Source organism: Austrofundulus limnaeus, unplaced genomic scaffold (assembly GCF_001266775.1).
Source record: "Austrofundulus limnaeus strain Quisiro unplaced genomic scaffold, Austrofundulus_limnaeus-1.0 Scaffold1278, whole genome shotgun sequence".
Lineage (NCBI taxonomy): Eukaryota > Metazoa > Chordata > Actinopteri > Cyprinodontiformes > Rivulidae > Austrofundulus > Austrofundulus limnaeus.
The window spans coordinates 25397-44547 of record NW_013953680.1 but is presented as its reverse complement, the minus strand read 5'-3'; the positions used below and the strand labels follow the sequence as shown (position 1 = coordinate 44547).

The 19151-nt window shown below is 40.8% G+C and overlaps 1 protein-coding gene across 4 annotated transcripts in view; it reads right to left on the bottom strand.

Moving 5' to 3' along the window:
- Positions 1–19151, bottom strand: part of LOC106534829 (rho GTPase-activating protein 21) — a 56116-nt gene that overhangs the window by 13981 nt on the left and 22984 nt on the right. For 2 of the 4 annotated variants that reach the window (XM_014031593.1, XM_014031594.1), the window contains 9 exons: positions 12896–12988; positions 12077–12155; positions 11391–11445; positions 8822–8845; positions 5446–7435; positions 1929–2075; positions 1734–1806; positions 1368–1404; positions 197–316 (listed from right to left, as the gene is read on the bottom strand). In XM_014031593.1, coding sequence (XP_013887047.1) covers positions 197–316; positions 1368–1404; positions 1734–1806; positions 1929–2075; positions 5446–7435; positions 8822–8845; positions 11391–11445; positions 12077–12155; positions 12896–12988 — 2618 coding nt within the window. Of the gene's footprint in view, positions 1–196; positions 317–1367; positions 1405–1733; positions 1807–1928; positions 2076–5445; positions 7436–8131; positions 8735–8821; positions 8846–11390; positions 11446–12076; positions 12156–12895; positions 12989–19151 lie in introns of those variants that run through there. The other 2 variants (XM_014031595.1, XM_014031596.1) reach the window with 2 other exon arrangements.

Here is a 19151-nt window from a genome sequence, read left to right as displayed (position 1 = left end):
TTGCTTGATTGTGAGTTGAAATATGTACCCGGACAATACATAAACCCTCCCTTTAAGCTGATTAAACCAAACGACTGCAAAATAAGAAGGTGATATTAAACAAGGGCAGACGTTTTATTGTTTGTTTAACTTAAGGAGGTGTGTTTTATGTGCYCATGTGGAAGCCAAGTGAAGTTTATGCAGAGGCAGTGCACACCTTGCTCTTATCTGTATGAAGCTGCTTGAAATGCAAGAAACCCTCTTTGGTGGCGTCACAGAAGACGTCTGACGAGGAGTCTCTCCTGGACTCYGAATCATCTGATGACCTGTCCACAGCCTAAAATATCATGCGTGTTAAAAAAAACATTAAAAAAGGTTGAGATGAACACAACTGGAACAAAGCAGGAGAAATGGTTTGTCTTATTTAATTGACAGATTCCACTTTGTCGATGTTAATAAAAAATCTTCTTCTTACACCAGAATTAGTCATGGAGTTCCTCAGGGTTCAGTGCTTGGACCAATCCTCTTTACTTTGTATATGCTKCCATTAGGTAAAGTTATTAAACAGCATGGGATAAATTTCCATTGTTATGCTGATGATACTCATTTATATATATTCATGGAACCCGATGAATCCAACCAGTTACTTAAACAACAAGCATGTCTTACAGACAAAAACATGGATGACTCTTTACTTTCTGCTTCTAAACTCAGGTAAGACAGAGGTTTTGGTTCTTGGACCTGAACATCTTAGGGATCAACTTTGTAGCCTTTCACCTCCTCTGGATGGCATTAATCTGTCCTCCAGTTCTAATGTAAAGAACCTTGGTGTTATTTTTGATCAGGATATGTCCTTTAACCCCCACATTAAAAATGTTATCAGGACCGCCTTCTTCCACCTGTGTAATAAATATCACTAAAATTAAAAACATTTTGTCCAAAAATGATGCGGAAAAACTGATTCATGCGTTTATCATGTCTAGGCTGGATTCTTGTAATTCTTTATTATCTGGGAATCTAAAAACCTCTTTAAGAAGTCTTCAGGGAGACTGTGACGAAGCAAAGATTTGGTGCAGTCTGCTGGCTTCTTTAGATTTATTGTTTGGTTTTTTTGTGTACAGTGTCCTGAGACAACAGTTGTTGTGACTTGGCACTATATAAATAAACTGAATTGAATTGAATCGAATTTCATGAATTCAGAATACATTATATAAGCTCTGAAGACAAAACTATTTCCCGGTAAAGCTTGGTGACGATTACACAGCTGTCCCTATTCGCCATAACACATTCAAATTTCAAGGTGAGGCTTTTAGGTGTGACCTTAAAAAGGCAGGAGATGCTGATAAACCAGCAGGTGAGAACAACTGAGAGTATGTTGGATAACTTACCTTCCTCAAACCTTTCAGGCCAGGTAACAAGGACCTCCTAAACAGAAAGGAAACAGTGATGTTGAGAACTGACTGCATCATGAGGTGATATTTTTAAAAAAGTATTTTGAGGGGTTTTATGGCAGCTCATTTTCCCATAACCTCACATGGTACGTCAGACTTTAATGTTTTTAAAATGTCTACTACTTCAAGTCCAAATTTGCCTCTACAACAATGACTTTACTCCTGATTTTAATGTACAGAATAGTTTTAGTTTTTGTAGGTGGATAGTTTGGTAATTTAAGAAGTGACATTCTAGTGCATGTTATCAGTTCAAATACTTTGTTTATTCAATATAGCTTTTTTTTCCCCTAATGTGCAACTTACCCTCTGCCTTCCTCCTGGTAGTTATTGATGCCTTCATCATACGACCTGGACCGTTCAGTTTTGGTACCAGAGTCTGATTCGATAAAAAACAAACTTTTTTTTAAACAGAGTCACACAACCACATAAAACTGTTTACACACTACTGTGCTGAATTTAATGGTTGAGTCTGAGAAGAATAACTTAAAAAGAACACACCTTGGTCATGTGACAGCTGGCGTAAAATGTGATGGGATGAAGATGTCGGGCTGGGTGGGAYGGTGGCGATGAGGGGCGCTGCAGAAATAACAACAGAGGCGGGAATGTGTGCGCTGTCCAGGTCAATGCTGGGACTGGATGGTTCATCTGAGGGCAGAAATGCAGAACAGTAGTTAAAAAAAGAGGACATWCAGTATCTTTTGTTTACTGCCAGAAGGTGAAGTGTGCAGTCACAGCTCAGCAGCTCCTCGTGTAAAGTTTTATTGAGATCGTAGCAAGAGCCATGAGTGGCACTTATAAGGACAGAGGGATGTCTTGTGTTTCAAAACAGAAGCTCAAAGAGTAGCTTCTGCCTGAAGCATGCAGTTTTCCTCACTGTATAATTAAATAACAGTATATTTAGGCCCAGCTGCCAGCCAGAAATCTATTCATTTAAAATAAAGAACCCCATTTTTACAAGAATCAATGTTTTACTCAATGGATTAGCATGATTCATCCATTTATAACACAGAAATTGGCCTTTGAAACTATACTTTTTCACAAATACATCAGAAACAACATCAGAAGAGTTTGACACAAGTTTTATAAGAAGATAAAATGTGATTAGATGTCTTGTTTTAGTTAAAAAATATGGAATGAGCATTCAGGTTTTAGCAAACTTTGTCTCTTTTGTGGCAAATAAAAAAGTATTAACATTTTACCAGACTCAGACTTTCAGCACTATATGTTTTTGTGGAGATGCACAAGCTGTGAAAAACAGTTCTGTTAGTTAAAATACAAAAAATAATAATAATAATAAATAAAAAAACAAGGTTTAATTTTCAGCTCCTGCCACAACTTCAATAAAAAATTTCAAGAAAGCCATAAAATGGCAGCGATAAGGACACAGATGGCAAAAATAAAAATTATACAGACAGAAACACTATCAGCTTGTAAGTTTTTTTTTCTCCTGATAAGCTGCCAGACAGCTTCCGTTTTACATGTGCAGTCAGCGAACATTACGTCACCCTTAATCAGACTGTGTAATAAAAAGACTGATAATAATTATCAGCAAGATGGCAAGCCCTAAAAACAAATTAGGATGTGTTAAGAAATGAATTACATCAGGAGGATGTGGGGAAGCAGAGAGGCAGAGAAAGTAAATGTGTTTAATACACCACTATGGTTTTTCATACGATGTTGAGAAAATAATAACGATTCGGTAAAGCTTTTTATATTTCACACACTGTTATGTTTGGTAAAAGAGGCATCTATTCATTTCGTAACAGCATAAACTAATCCAACAAAATAACAGTCACTGTTAACTGCAAAGAATTGCAAAAATCAAAAGCAAATTAATCCAAAACGATATTTTGACAACATTTTTGTTACTTTACTTTTAATGCTACAGTTTTGTAAAAAACACCAACATTGATAATTTGTTGGATACTACGGTAAATTCATTTCACCCAAATGTCACATATAYACAAATACAAACCCTGCAAACATCATCCCTACTAGCCAGTCAGCCAGATTATTATTTTTATTTATGTATCTGCAACTGTTTCGGGGAAGATAGCTGCAGCTTGTGTAGCCAGACGCATTATCATATTTTATTGTGAGGTCTGAATAAAAAAGCCCAATGAAGAAATATCTATATCTATAACTATATCTGAAGAAATAGTTATAGAAATTGTTTTCTTATGTTTGAAGAGTGATTATGAACTTGGGTCCATGAGATGGTTAGCTTAGTATAAACAATGGAAACTTGGACCAACATCTAATCTGTATCCGTCCAAAGACTATAGGGTCCTAACATCTTGTCTATGAGGGTGTTAGCAAAGGGTACAGACATCTAGCCAAGAAGTATTACAGCATGTACTTTCACATAACGTATTATTCATTTTCTGTAAAAAATAAACATACAAGATACTAATTTACAAATTTTAAAGGTGTCTGTTATTGTAATACTTGGCTACAGTATAATTTCCCTTATTTGCTGTTTTTTTCATACGCAAAGAAATGGAAGAGACAATATTTTTTGCTAAGTGTCACCATCTATGTTTTTGTGTTTTTGCTTTGGAGTTGATTCCTTTTTGTTATTTGGTGCTTACCTTGCGTCCAATTTATTCGCCAGTGCTTTCTATGCCACCAGTACCTTTCCCTCAAGTCAGTCTCTGCTCCCGAGTCTTGCCATGYCCACTCACACCTGTTCCCTAAAATCATTAAACAACCCTAGCCCATATAGTCTTGCAGTCTTTACTCCTCAGCAGTCCTGTCTGCATCTCCTTTGTGCGTATGAGTTATGTTTTGTATGCTCTTGCTGCCATTCCAGTTGTTTTTGTATTAGATTTTGCAATTATTAAATCTTTTAGTTTTGGGGTCTTGTGTCTGATCTCTCTTCAAACCATGGCAGAAAGACATAAAAACAGATTTCATCAAAAAACAAAACAAAATAAAACAAAAAAAATTGATCAAAAGATAGTTTATTAACTTTTTATATGCTAAAAACAAACTTCAGACAGAAGAAATAGAAGTGTAAAGTTTAGAATCTAATCTAGATGAAAAGGAACAACTGTATAAATGGAGTGAAGAAATGTTGATGGAAGAACTGATTACAGCCCTGTAACATGTGGGACAAATATAAGGGCTGCTTTCCATGAACATTAATGAGTCACTAATGAAGACAAAACTGAGGAGGCAGCATTGAGTTTGAACTTGTCACCAGAGATGTATAAAAAAACAACTATTACTCAACTATTAATGTTATAGTTGGGATTCATTAGCTGATTTATAACACATTCAGAAATCGAGAGAAAACAAAACAAGCAAAATAAAAAAAAAATAAAAAAACAAGAGGGGACGTGGTATTTTGAATGTAATATTAGGCAGCACCAAATGTGATCTGTTCCCAGCACCAAATGTTTGTCTGGCAGCTAATGTTCAGCAGTCGTTGCACTCATTGTTTGGAGCCGTACCATGGAGTCTAACTGAAGCAGAATCCAGGAACACTCTTATTTCTCTGCTATGYCACACTCAATTAGGACGAAGTTCTTTGGTTTCTTTCTGTGTACCACTGAGAGAAATRCAAGCTGTTTACTGCAGTGTGTGTGGATGTACTGTATATCGACTTGAAGGGTAACTTTTGGCATGTGTACGCAACGAAAGTGTTTGAATTTGCTACGGTTCCCTGCAGTAAACTGTCGCATAATTACACACACAACTAAGTGTCAAAGTTCAAAATGCCACAAGGAAGCTTTTTTTAATTAGCTATACTTTTATTTGCATTGATTGAGTGGTTTAAACACGTTTCTGAAGGAGTTTTCCTACCACTAATCATTACATGATTACTRTGAATTCATGCAAAATTACTTATGCTTTCTGCTTCCATGACATAAAAAGACTGAAAGGCCAGACCATGTGTGACAAATCTTTTTAGATTACTTGATATATATAATTTTGTTTGCACAAAACTCCTGCTATTCTAAAAAATAAAATAAAAAAACAGTAATACATGCAGAGATGTGTGCAGTCTTACCTATGAAGGGAATTGAATCTAGAGAGTCGTCCAGGTTTTTGGAGCCAGATGTTTGTCGAGTGTCTCCAAGCCTCTTGAAGCGCATCTCCCTGCAGCTCTCGTTAGACATCCAACACATGGCTCCGTCTGCAGAGCCTGCCTTCACCAGGGGCGGGGATTTACGCATCACCTTACTCTGGTTGTCGTTTACAGCTAATACATAGGATGGAGGTCGAACATGGGCTTGTCCAGAGGTTTTGTTTGTTCTTAGAACCACAACAGTTGCATCAGGTCCTTCCAATCCCTCTAAAAGACCACCATTTGTCCTCTCAAGGGCACTTGTAGAACTAGAGGTTTCTTTGACATTTGGCTTTTGGGTTATGGCTCCAGTAGAAGAGGATGAACATGAAGAAATGGTGATAACTCCACTTTGAAGTTGTCTGTGCATGGGCAGTTTGGAGGTGGAACCAGAGCAAGATGAGGATCTGGCTGCTAACCCAGACTCTAACCTGTTGTCCATTTTCAGACTGTCAGCCCTGCCCCTGAGCTGCAGGTTCAGAGGGGACGAAAAGCCAAGGTGGTTCCCCATGATGGTAGCTTTTTGGTCTTTAAAAGGGTCTGTGGTTTTAATGGAAGGTAAGGCAGGAGAAAGGTCTGAGATAGAGTTTTTGACAGGCAGACGAGAGGGTCTCATTATGAGACCGTCTGTCCTTAATGGTAGTGCAGAATCTGTCGTACACTTTGTAAAATCAGGAGTAGCTCCAGGTGAGTTCACTAGTCCATCTTGTCGGACTTCCTCTTCCTGTCCAGTGAGATTCCTGCTCAGATGAGGTAAAGTTTTCTGGCTTGCTTCCTGACTTTTTGCTTGTTTTTGATCTCCATCGCAGAGGAGCAGCCTGTCCTCCACTGCTCCCCTGTCTCCAGAAACAACCCCATCTTGGTCTCTGACTTGCTGGCCCAGGTAGTCACAAGACCGTGCTCGAGGTTTGAGGACTCTGACAGTGTTGGAGAAAGGCAGCGCATCCTGAGAAGCACTTCGAGGCCAGTTCCTAATAGGCCTCTCCGTTGCACCTCCTAGCCTCTCCTGAGACACGCTGCGAATTGGAGTTATGAGTGCAGTACCCTGACTTCCTGTATCCCCCCCACGATCATTAGATGCACTCCTCCGTCTGACCTGAGAGCCCGCTTTTTGACTATTACTTGATAGAGGAGTACTTTGTTGGGCATAAGCAGAGTTAGAGTTGGCAGCTGCTCGCAAACTATCTAAGCGCTCCTGGATGGTGCGGCAGCCATACGTGTGCAGCCTTTTGGCATCAATATAGTCCTTATAGGTGGTGTAGTTTCTCCAGTCAATGTTCTGGTGAGGAGAGGTGGAGGGGGCGGTAGGAGAGGGTGAGTAGTGGTTTGTAGAGGGTGTGGAGAACGTGTCTGCTGATGCAGCAGTAAGAGATGCTCGTACAGGTGGGGCTAATGTCTCAGAATAAACCCCACCAGGTCTGGAAGTCGATGGGGAGTAGTTGGGGGTTTCTGTGTGATGGGAAGAGGGGTACTGCAACTGTACACCCCCAGGGACTGTAGAAATGATGAGTCCGGGTCTATTGGAGGCACACTCTGCTGAAGAACTGTACCAGTTTTCTTCTGTCCTGTGGCTGGGTTCAGCCCGAGCCACCCAGGAACCCCTGTCCACTGGATCAGGGGATTTACCCAGAGTCCTCACATTCTCGTTACTGACACACACCACTGCCTGAGTCTTTGATGACGGCTGAAGAGGGGGAGACGGAGGAACTGGAATTTCCACTCGATAGCTGTTCTCTAAGGCAGCCCCTCGTCTTCTTGGTCCCTGTGCCAGCCCTTTGGGAGTATCGCTGACTGTGGCAGGCTCCAACGACTGGGCCATGCCTGCAGCCTTGAGCTCTATTCGAGGGTAGCATATGGGAGGGGGCTCAGGGATGTTCTGGGCATTTCCGCTGTATGCCTCATTTCCTTTGAGGTATGCATCTTGAGAATATGCCTGCAGGAGATTAAAAAAAACTTTATCTGAGACATTTAAAGGACTTAACTAGATTAAATTAAATCCAAAGAGATTAAACCTAACCAAAAATGCAATATTAATCTTTTGTTAGATATGCAAATAAAGGAGAGCTGCTGATTAGGCTTGACACAAAAATACGATATATCCACATCAAATAGTAGCCAACAACACAAGTAGTTTTAACTGCTAACCTGTCATTTTATATTGCAGATTATAGAGCTGAAATTTACTGCCAGCTCCATCTTCCTCCACCCTCACAGTTACAGCATGTTTCTAAAAATATCTCATCTGCAGCACTGCATTGTGACGGACTGACTGCCTGTGTTAAACTACAGAAAGACTGATCGTCATTCATTGATGGGAGTTCCTTTGTGTGAGTTGATGAGATTATCAGCGGAACAATCATCGCTGCAGCCATCTGGATTTAGCAGGTCAATGTCAATTCATCAACAGCATGTTAAAAGTTGAAAACATTTCTTTAGCTCAAACATTGAGCTGTCAATAGGCTTTCCCTAAGTGATGGCATGTAAAGGTTTAAATGTTTACATCTTAAAGGCAGTAGACACAAGAGAGAAGATAGCATATGAAAAGGAAAGTAGAAAGAAATAGTAGGAAGAAAAGCTCTGAATAAATCCTTGAAGACAGCTAGGATTAGGATGGCAGCATCGTACCCACCTTTCGCACCGGAGAGTGTCCCCTGAGGCACGAAGAAAAAGCAAAAGGCGGTCTCCTCTGTCTTTTTTTCACAGGTAATGCCAATTCTGTCAGCATGGCCCCACAACTGGACTGCCACTAATTAAAGTGGCGTTTCTGACTCAAACTTAGGGAACAACACTGAACAAATGCTAATTAAAAACTCTGCTCAGTCTTTAGCCAAGTATCTCCGCTTTAGAAAAATCTACAGGCAGCATTTTTAAAACTGTGTTTCTTCATCCTTTCAGCACAGACACTCTTGAGAAAATGAAAGGGAGGGAGTTGTGCTGGACTTTAATCAACAGCACTCTACCTGGGGTGTCATGTTACAGCTGTGTTGACACAGCACTGCTGACTGCCATCCTCTGGATCTCAACTCCTCCAGTTAAATAGAAAACAGTTTCATTATTACAGAATGCACAGACAGGAATGTCTGTGGTCTGCTGAAAGATTATGTCAATATCCAAAAAAAGGAAAGGAAAAGCATGACCGATATGCATTAATCAAAATACAAATATAAGGAAAAGGGAAATTCACTTGGGGATTGCCAGCTTCTCAAAAAAAAAAAAAAGAATAAATAAAAATGACATAAGCTCTGGAGGTGGTGAGACAATGTTGCGAGAAAGGTGTGTCAGTGAGTCTGAAAGGTATTAGGATGATTTCCCATCTTACCAGAGCAGTGATATCCCTGGAAAACTGCAGTCCATAGGTTAGATAAAGGCAGGCAGAGAAAAAGAATAGGTTTGAAAGAGGTTAACAGGTGACAATAAGGAGGAAAAAGATGCAAAGATGCCGGCAATACAGCAACTTTAGACGTTGATAAAGGCTAAATATGAGGGAAATTGGAAAAGGCGACTTTTCGGCTTGATTGGTGACAAAGTGAGATTTTTTTTCTAGTCCGTGAACAACTAAAGATTCAAAAACCTGACTTCTTTTTCTGCATGAGTGCACTATAGTTAAAAAAACAGTTGCTTAATTGCAGTAAAGTGGTCTGTTTTGTGCTAGCACTATGACATATTTAGAGTGGAAAGCTTTATTGGGTGAAATGATTCAAAGCTATTTATTTATACATATTACCTGCAATGTGGTTAAAATTAAAATAAGAGAAGCAAAACAAGTTGTGAGGTTACTTTTAAAAATTTGGATTTTTGTATAGAGGTATTTTGTCAGTTGCACATTTTCCTGCTCTGTAACATAAAATGATGAAGCTGTACTTTATGATGCCAGTTTGCATTTGCATTACACTATTATTTTACTACGAACAACACTCTGCTGTCAAAAAGTAGTCATATCTATTCTGTTGGCTCTTTATCGCTCCAAATTCTCTGCATTTCTTCGTTCCGTCACTCTCACCTTCTCACTCCGATACCTCCCATTGTCCTCTGCGGAGCCGCAAGCATTTCACTGACGTTGAAACGCTCTCTAGACCAACCTCCCTCCTTATCCTTGCCAGCATCTCTCCCATCGTTTGCATACTGCTATCATATGTTCTCTCTTGGTTGAGCATATCTGCATACTTCGGGACTGGCTGCTGTTCGGTAAACAGTGTGCTGAGAGGAGTCAGCTGACTGCAGCGACAGTCCCTTTGATGGTGAGCGAGCTGAGTGTCTCAAAATTCCACCACTTTAGACTGAACAACTGCTTGGTTTGAATCCTGAAGCCTTGCGAGTCCTTACACTCATTCCATACGCCAACACTAACTGTGTGCGTTTTTTTCTGATGTGCTGAGGCCACTTTGTGAGGAATTTAGCATCTTGATTTGATTTGACTCAGTTTGCGCTTCTCAAATACAAGTAGCAACTGGTTTAAATTGGCTTGGTGCTTCCTTATTGTCTGTGAGGCTCTGGATCCAGACTGATAATGCAACCTGGCTGTATACGTCACCAGTCTGATTGGCATAAAGTCAAGATCAGCTCTTCTCCTACTTACTGCTGTTTTCATTCCTGTGACTTCATATTATGACTCCACTGACTGTTTTGAAATATTATCAACAAGGCTAACCTCTGACACAAATCTGACAATATGAACTAAGCATGATTCACACCAACTCATTTCCAAGCTTTTCTGGTAAAGAGACACTTATGGTGCGTTCACACCGAACGCGATTTCAGCTTCAAAATCGCAGCCAACGCTGAAGTTTGAAGCTTGTGCTCTTTGAGGTCAGACGCAGGACAGCTCTTGAAGCGCTGCACGACAACAGCCTCCCCGCCCCTCCCTCCTCTGTCGGGCACTGTTTAATGTCGGACGAGGAAGTGGCTTTGCTTTATTTACAGAGAGCAAGAGCATGTCACGTTCATCAGATAATYAATTCATAATTAATTCACCAGATAATTCAGAGAAGAGGCTCACAGCTCGCTTTCAGGACTATTTTTTTCAGTCTGATGAGTCGCTGCCACCCATTGCTGCGGATCAGGACACGACTGCAGGCACTCATTTCAGCTAAAGAGCTCCTCTCCGTCTGTTTCAGGTTAGTGGACATCATTCAGTAAACTGTCCCGTCGGGAAATATGTCGCTACGTCACACAGTGGAGTCTCTCTGATTGGTTGABGCKGYGCGTCGAGCTGCAAAAGTTCAGATTTTCTAACTTCRGYGATTTGCGCCTCAGCGCGTCGAACGCTCAGATCGTTCAAATCGTTCAAATCGCGCTGCTCTAATCGCGCTTGAGGCGCCGCAGAACTTCCTGACGTTGCTTGAAGCGCGTCCACCATAGACTTTGCATGTAAACCTGCTGCTCCTGATGCTGAAATCGCGTTTGGTGTGAACGCACCATTAAAGAAATGTGTTTTTTCTTCTTCTTTTACACAGGAACAAAGCATACCACTGATGTCAACTAATAAGAGAGAAGTTGGATGATCTGTTAGTGCTCAGAGACTGTTATATGTATGACTCTCAGCTACTACCACACTAAATTTGACCTCAACATCTCTAAAACATTCAGGGTTATAGTCATTTTTGTGTTTATTAAGGTGAATTAGTTGTGGCAGCCATCTTCAGTCAGGTTGACTCCAAAAGTTGAACAGCCAATTCTTACTTTCTGGGAGTTTCAATAAAATCAGATGGCTAATGAGACATTTTGCTACCAGACAAAATACACACACAGAACCAGGCAATTACATTATTGCTTGTCCTTTACGGCAACAGGTGCTAAAAACCCAAGCACTAAACATAAAAACTGTAAATTATCTCTGAAAACAACAACAAACAATTCAAATATCCTGTTTCATGATGAATGCTTCTTACCAGCTGCAAAATGTCCTCATCTTTGGGCATGACACAGAGTTCCAAAGAGGAATCACTGTTGGATGTAAAAAAATGAAAAAGAAAAAGAGAAAACACAAAATGACACATTTTAGGTCTCCATGAAAAGCAAAAGCCTATTTATATAACGTCTTGTGATTTGGCTCATATTTCCAGCTGTAAATCACACAATACCTCACTTTGTATGCATTCACCCTGGTATTTTAGAGTCTGGTAAGCCACTGAAAACTGCTGATGGCTTAACCAGAACTGAGGGATGTGCACTTTATTTATAAAAAATAATTTTGTTATATTTTTAGAAACATCAGCAGAGAAAACAAACAAAAAAAAATGAAGTAATATTGGAGTGTGTGTTTGTGTCTTTAAATATCTSTTCCCCTGAATCCATCATCTGCCTACAGAAATGAACATTAATCTGTGACCAAACCTGATCCTGAAACTGCAACTCTCCATTTCATGGCGATTTTAATAGCAGGAGTTTGATTTAAGCATAAAAATCCTCAGCTTGACAAGGAAAATGTTTGCTTAAGAATACTGAAACATGCTAGATCGTTTATTTTTTTCTTCAGCTGCTTTTGCTCCGAGAACAAGCAAAACCAGATTTGGTCTACGAAGTCAGCCAGACTCTTTCACAAGTTGAATATTTTCCACTAAATAAGACGTCCTACCTGTTCTGGATCAAGGCTATGACTTGTGAGTAAGTCTTCCCGATGATGCTCTCTCCGTTCACTTTCACAATCCGATCCCCTGAACAGATGTAAAGGAAGAAATTACAGTTAAAAAAACACTCTCAAGTAACTCCTTCCACTATGAACATACACTATTTTGTTTCAACTCAAAAAAGATTCCTACATGTTTATTTGACAGCTTATGCAGGTTTTCTGAAGATGGCCGTGTTACAATAAGAGATGACCAAGTGTGTTTAGGAGATAAACGGAATAACTGTGAGAGAGAACTGCGCTCCCCTCTCCCAGGAGAATACAAAGGAGTGGGCAGATAAAAGGAAACAGCTCTGAGGGCTTATCCAGACCACTTACTGTAAGATTTCCTGTAACACAGAGCACAAACCTGCCAGGACAAAGCTTCAATCATCACYGTCWTTTCAGGAAAACTAAGGTGATAATCTACTGTTTCACCAGATGGGAGTTTTTTTTAATCTATTTATATCCCTGCTGTCTATTATTAGAAATGATTCATGTATTAAGATAAAAAAAWAAGAAAACAGGCCTTTTGAAAGACAGGAGTAACAGTATGTTCACCCTCCAACATTAAAGCCATCTGTAGTTTTTGACTTTTTGTTTGTTTTGCTGGCGGTTTGCACAGAAGTGGAATTACCCACAGTAAAGACGGGAACTGATCTCTGTGGTCAGATGTGGCACAGGGCTGATCAGAAGATCGGCCAGTTCCCACATATACTGTAGCTCATCTACCCCACCACTGAGACTGCGTGTGGGCGTTACCGGCTCTGAGTTTGTGCGTTTGTGTACCTGTACAGAGTCCAGCTCCATGAGCGGGGCCTCCCTCCTTCACTTGCTTCACAAAAATCGTGTCCATTGGCTCCAGACGGTTTCTCTGTCTCCCTAGCAATGGTAGGAAGACAAGAAAGGAAGACAAGAACAGTGACGATTGGTCACAGAGAGCAAAAACAGCACAGGAGGAGCCACATGTAGGCCAGACTGCAGAGTAGGGATGTAGCTCTTCTGCCCTTTTACTTTAGGTTTGACACTTTCATAAATATAAACGACACTGGTTACTCATTTTATACAAAGAGTTGAACAACTTGACTGGAACAGAAAGTTATGCTAATCAGATGTCGTGTTTTTGATTTTAGGATAATCAACATGAAATCAAAATAAAAGAACAGCAACAACAAAGGTAGTTTAAGCAATTTTAGTTTAGGTATTCAAATCAATTCAAAAACACTTTATCAATCCCAAAAAGGGAAATTAAATAGAATTATATATAACATAGCAGGGCTCCCAGAGCTAATCTGAAACAGCAATAACTTGGCCATTTTAGGATATACTGGACTTAAATCTGGTGTGGTGATAACTGAGAACAAGCCCATCGCATTTTGAATCTAAATCAAAAATCCAAGATGGCCACCATAGTTAAAATGTAAAATTGACCAAAACGTTGCCATTTTTAGACATACTGAACTGAAAATGGGTTTAGTTTTTGTTTGTTACCCCATTGGTCTCTGCCTTAGCAAAGACTATTCTTCCTGGGGCCCCACACAGAAAATAAAACACATTACAAACAAAAAAAAAATGCAATCAACAAAACAACACAATTAAAATGAAAAATACAAATTACATGGTATGGTGGTTGATGACAGTGATCTTCAATAAATAGTAAAGTCGAWTCCTAAATTTAAAATGGAAACCACATGACAAGCCCTTTCATCGTTTCTCCAGGAACTGCTCTTGTTGGGGCTTTTTTATTTCTATAAAGTTTATTCATTTAAAACAAAACAACATAAATTCCATATTCAATAAAAATACAGATCATAAACCTAAAGAAAGGTAGCAGAATAAGAAAAAAAATCTTATGATTTCTGCCCCTTTTTCTCAAATAAATAAATTCAATCAAAAATAATCKTCATGATTGTCATTACAAAATGAATGGAGACACTTATTACTATCCATGAATTAAAAGGATCTCTCAATTTTATTTATATTTATAGAAATATAGTTTATGGTACACATTTTGATTTAGTCAACCTTTTAAATACAATCATTGTCACTAATGTCCAGATCACTAAATAAATAAATAAATAAATAAAAAGGATTTGAAAAAACAGGTTTGCTCATCAAAAGTAAAAATTATGACCCTGTCTGCCAAGTTAAGATCAGATTAACTTATTCAGCATTTATAGACAACAAAAGTTGACGAAAGTGCAGCTGGATTCAACACAGGTCATAAAAGACTAATTTCATAACATGTTAGGAGCAGCCTTCTCTTTTCTGAAAACCACGTGACAAAACTGCAACAAGCTGCAGCGTGACTGTTTGACAACTCACAGAGCGACATGAGAGCCTGCAGTGACGCAGCCATCACACACGCCGTCTGTGTGGATGTACACAAACACACCCCTCCCCTCTGAGAGCAACCAGGTCCCAACAACTTTGTGCCAGTCTCATTGAACTCCAACCCTCTGCGGCACAGATTAGATTCTGGAAGTTTTCATGCCTGCAACTGGTTGAATGGGATTAAATGTGGAAAATCTAAAGCTTTGAACATTTTTAAYGCTCCGAGCTGACTTAGTGAAGCATAAATTGCTGCATAGATTAATGAAAAACAGACTGACTTAAGCTGCTCCAAAACACAGAATCATAGTCCAATCAGTGAGACTAATCTTCAGCTATAATAAAGGACAAACCAGCTGATGCTCTGGCTTTTAAGACTTTGCAGTTTTTATTGAGCATAAGAAGATGTCTGCTGGAAACAGAACTGGTCTGAAAGGATAACTAAAGTCACTCATTCTTCAGAACAAAGTGAATGGCTTTAATAATAAAGTGATCATATACAAAGTCAAGTAAAAATAAACAAATCCCACTGACACAATATGAAATTAGTTACCTTTACAGACATCAACATTTCATTGACATTTCCTAGTACTGTCATGAAGATTGGTCCAACAWAGTTGAAAACATATATAGTTTTTTTTGTTTGTTTTTTTGTGTTAAATTAAAAATGTGTAAGCAGAACTTGTGAACATTATTTTTCATCATAASGTAGTGTTAGTGTAAAACACCAACATGAAGAAGGGTGGGCAATACGTAGTTCTTCAAGGGACACTCGTTCGTTTTTACGTTATTGTAAGTTTTTGTTTGTTTTGCTCAGAGCTAAAAAAAAAAAAAGGATATTCCTGATAACTAATTTGGATAAACAAAAGTAATATGAGTTGATTATAAGATAAAACAAAACTCACAATTCACAAATAAGAAATTTTACAGCAGGGTAAAGGATCATGTGAATATTACTGTCTAAGTTAAAACCGTGTCTAACACAATAATCACAGAAAAAGCAGTCCCTTTCCTCTCTGACAACATTTACATTCCTACAGTTAAACCCTGCTGTAATCAAGCACTTCTTTTCTCTTTCACTCTGACATAAATCTGGACTGATGTTGATCAGCTGAGACCACTTCATTTCAAACACCAGCCATTATAGAGTTTCAGTGTGTAGTGCTGAGAAGGATCTAATGGCAGAAATGCTAAATAATTCATTAACTAGGACTCTTTAGTAAAGAATCACATGAGAACCTTGTAATTTAATCCATCTTGAACTTCTCCACTAGATGTCCCTACAGACCACACAGCTGAGATCCTCGGAGCCTTTAWACAAGCAAACCCATTCTTGGTGTTTGAAAGCAGTTTTTTTGTAGTCAGATACAATATTATCTGTCTGAGTTAGCTGAAGGCTCTTCACACCAGAAAACCAAAAACTATTTTTGTTGCTTACTCTCTTAATAAAAGCCATAAATTATGCACACACAATCTGTTTTATCTGTGCTATTGTTCAGCTAAAGTTCCTTATTTGACTCAATAAAAGATGGAAATGAGCTTCAGCTTGATTACTTAAATACATTTCATTTATCCTATTTTCACCATCTATTTGTGTGGCTGCTATTAAGTAAACAAAACAGGTTTTTTCACCTCCTCTTTAATGCATCTGTGTTAGTCAGCAGTCAGGGGTTTGCAGGCGTGCCTGAGTGTCAGAGTTGCTCTCTGGGCTCCACAGGCTCTGGTTTTGGCTGTCATCTCTGGCTGCACAGCTGGGTCTGGTTGTGTGGGCCGGCAATCTGCTCCCCTGTTGTTTTGGGTTAGATAATGTTATTCTACCGAGGACTGGGCCTGCTGCCCGCTCTCTACATTAAACACGGTGTAAAATCTCCCTCCCCAGCTTGCTGTTCTTTACCATTTGTGCCACTGTTAACGTTTTACAAGCCATCCCAAGCCTCTCCAGATGTAAGAACTTACAAAAACCTTCACAGATGCGTTGAGCACTTCAAACCCAGAGGAAAGTGGCAGTATTTAGATGACTATCTAAGACAGGTCCACTCCAGCAGAGAGGTTTGAAGATGGGAAACATGGAAATCTAGAAGAAGGAAATCCCCCCACAGTGTAGAAAGGTCAAAGCACACAGAGACTTTCCATACATCTATGCATTTACCCTCCTTCAAAAGCACATTATAGTTTGTCAATTTGTCCAAAGCAGCTAGACTGAAGACAAAAAAAATTGAGATAGTAGTAATTGTGTTTTTTATAGAAAACTTTGCACATAACCAGTCCAAATAAAGTTCTACTATCAAAACATAAACCCTCCTGACATTTGAAGCCCTCCATAAACCTACATTCTGAGAAAGTGTGTCACTCCGACATCAGGCAGTGAGGGAACATGCTGGTACTGGCCTCAGATGGACAGGTCTAATTCCACTAATCACTGAACTTTGTAAACTGACACAGCTTTTTTTTACCGTAGAAGCAAAACACACACTTGAATATGTCAAAAAGTCTTAAAAGCTTCTCTCAGATCAATGAAAATAACTGTCAGTGTTCTACAGCTGACATCAACACATCCTATACGTGTTTACTTTTTAACACCCAACATTAACAATCTCTGTTAACAACAGATCAGACTTATTTTTTCTTTCTATGTATTAACAGGTAAAGATTCATAAGTGAATAGTAAACTGTCTACATTTAATTTGAGTCTTTTGAAACCAGATTTACAGTGTTGTCGGTGGATCTGAACCAACAGTTCCACATGCGAGGGCCTGAGTGTTAAACCCACAATTATCACCTGCACTGTTTGATTAAAATCTTTTATATATTGGTAATATGATTTTTGTTTACCAAGCAGGACATTTATAGTCTAAAATATGAACTTATTGTATTAAAATGCTGAATGATCATGTGAGAAATTGAGTAATAACCATAGAAGACATGACTGGTGGCTCTTGTTGCTTCCCAAGTCCAGGTCACAAGTCCATCACAGGGCCACATAGAGACAAACAACCATTCACACTCCCACAGGAACTATTTTAGAGTTACAAATTAGCCGAACATGCATGTTTTTGCTCTGAGGGAGGATGCCGGAGTACACGGAGAAAACTCATGCATGCATGGGAAGACTATGCAAAAAGGTCTCTGGGAGGATTCAGCTGAGAGACTACAGCTCTACCAAAGCAAAGGTTTGAATAATGCTCAGTGTCTTTTTGGGGAGAGCAGTATGCCCACTTACAAGACCCCCGCTTATATGGGTTCATCCATCCCCACTCACCATAACCAACAATGCCACCTTCTAGACCCCATCCACCAACATGTATACATTAGGATTATCATAAATTCAAATTTCAAATATCAGTACATCTGAGGGTGGGGGTGTGGGTGTCAGGGTCTTTATTCCCATCCCGTTCCCTGACTGCCATTTGGGGAGGGGGTCCTGAAGAAGGGCAGACCGCCGGGTGCGGTCCTGGGCTGTGGGTGGGCTTGGGGCTTGGATGGTCGCCGGGGGCGGGGCTGGCTCTCCGTCCTCCCTGGTGCTGCTTGGTCTCCTGAGGTGTGGCTCTTGGTTCCAGTGGGTGGCCCGCTGGCCGGGGTGGCTGCTGGGTTCCGGGGGGTGGGCGGCTGGGGGGGTGCACTTGGTCGCTGGCAGTGTGGTGGGGTTGTCATGGGTGTGGCTTCTCTGCGGCGGGGGGCTGGCCGGGCGTCCTGGTGCGGCCCGGGCCGGGCCTTGGCTATCTGCTCCTCTCCACCTCAGAATGATTGGGTCTACCTCCTGGGTTCGGGTGTGTGCGGCCTCCATTAGGGGGTGGGTACATGTCCTGGACCTGGGGGGTATAGAGTGTGTATCGGGGGTATGAGTGGAATGTGGCGTCCTTGTATGTCTTTGACTGAGTGGGGGTGAGGATGAGGGTGGGATGGTGCGATTGTGTATGTTTGGGTATTTGTCAGGCTGCGGTCTGGGCTGCCCCTACTGCTGGTTTATCTGGAGGCCCACTGCTGCTCGGCCCCCCGGTGGGGTGTGCGGCTGGCCGCCGGCGTGCTGGAGGTTCCCGGGGTCTGGGGCTGGGCGCTGGGGTGTGTGCCGGCCTGGCCTGGTGACTGCCTGTTGGGGTTCGGGGTCTCTGGGCCTGTCGGGCTTTGGCCTGGGGGGGGTGCGCCCTCGGGGCCCGGGCCTCTGCGCCCTTTCCTGGTCTGCTTTGGTATGGTGGGTGCCGGTGGGGCCCATGAGTTTGTCGCTGCTGGCCCCDGGGGCTGTGCGTGTGGTCGCTGGGGGGACTCTCCCAGTTCTCTCCTATGGTCTGATCTGGGGGGTGGGTGGGCGGATCTTCCCGTGCGGGTGTCCCTTGGGGCTCTGCGCTCGGGATTCCTCTCAGGCCCTTGGACTCTGGTCTTCCCTATGTCTGCCTCGTGACTTGGGGGTTGGGTCTCGGTCCTCCACAGTCACTATTGAGTGTTCCATTGGAGAAATCTTGTATGTACACGCATGTTCACAACTGCTCACAAACAGGTGCTCTGATCCGGGGGGTTCTGACTGGTCACTGAGTGTGTATATATGTCTATGTGTATATACAGACAATATTTATGAATGTAGGCATGTATGTATGTATATCTTTATATATGTATGGGTATGTGTATTTTTTTTTTATATGCCTTCAATGTATTTATCCATTTATTTTTCAGGTGAGCGGACAGATGTTGGTTGTGTGGTCCTGTGTTTTGTTGGTGTATA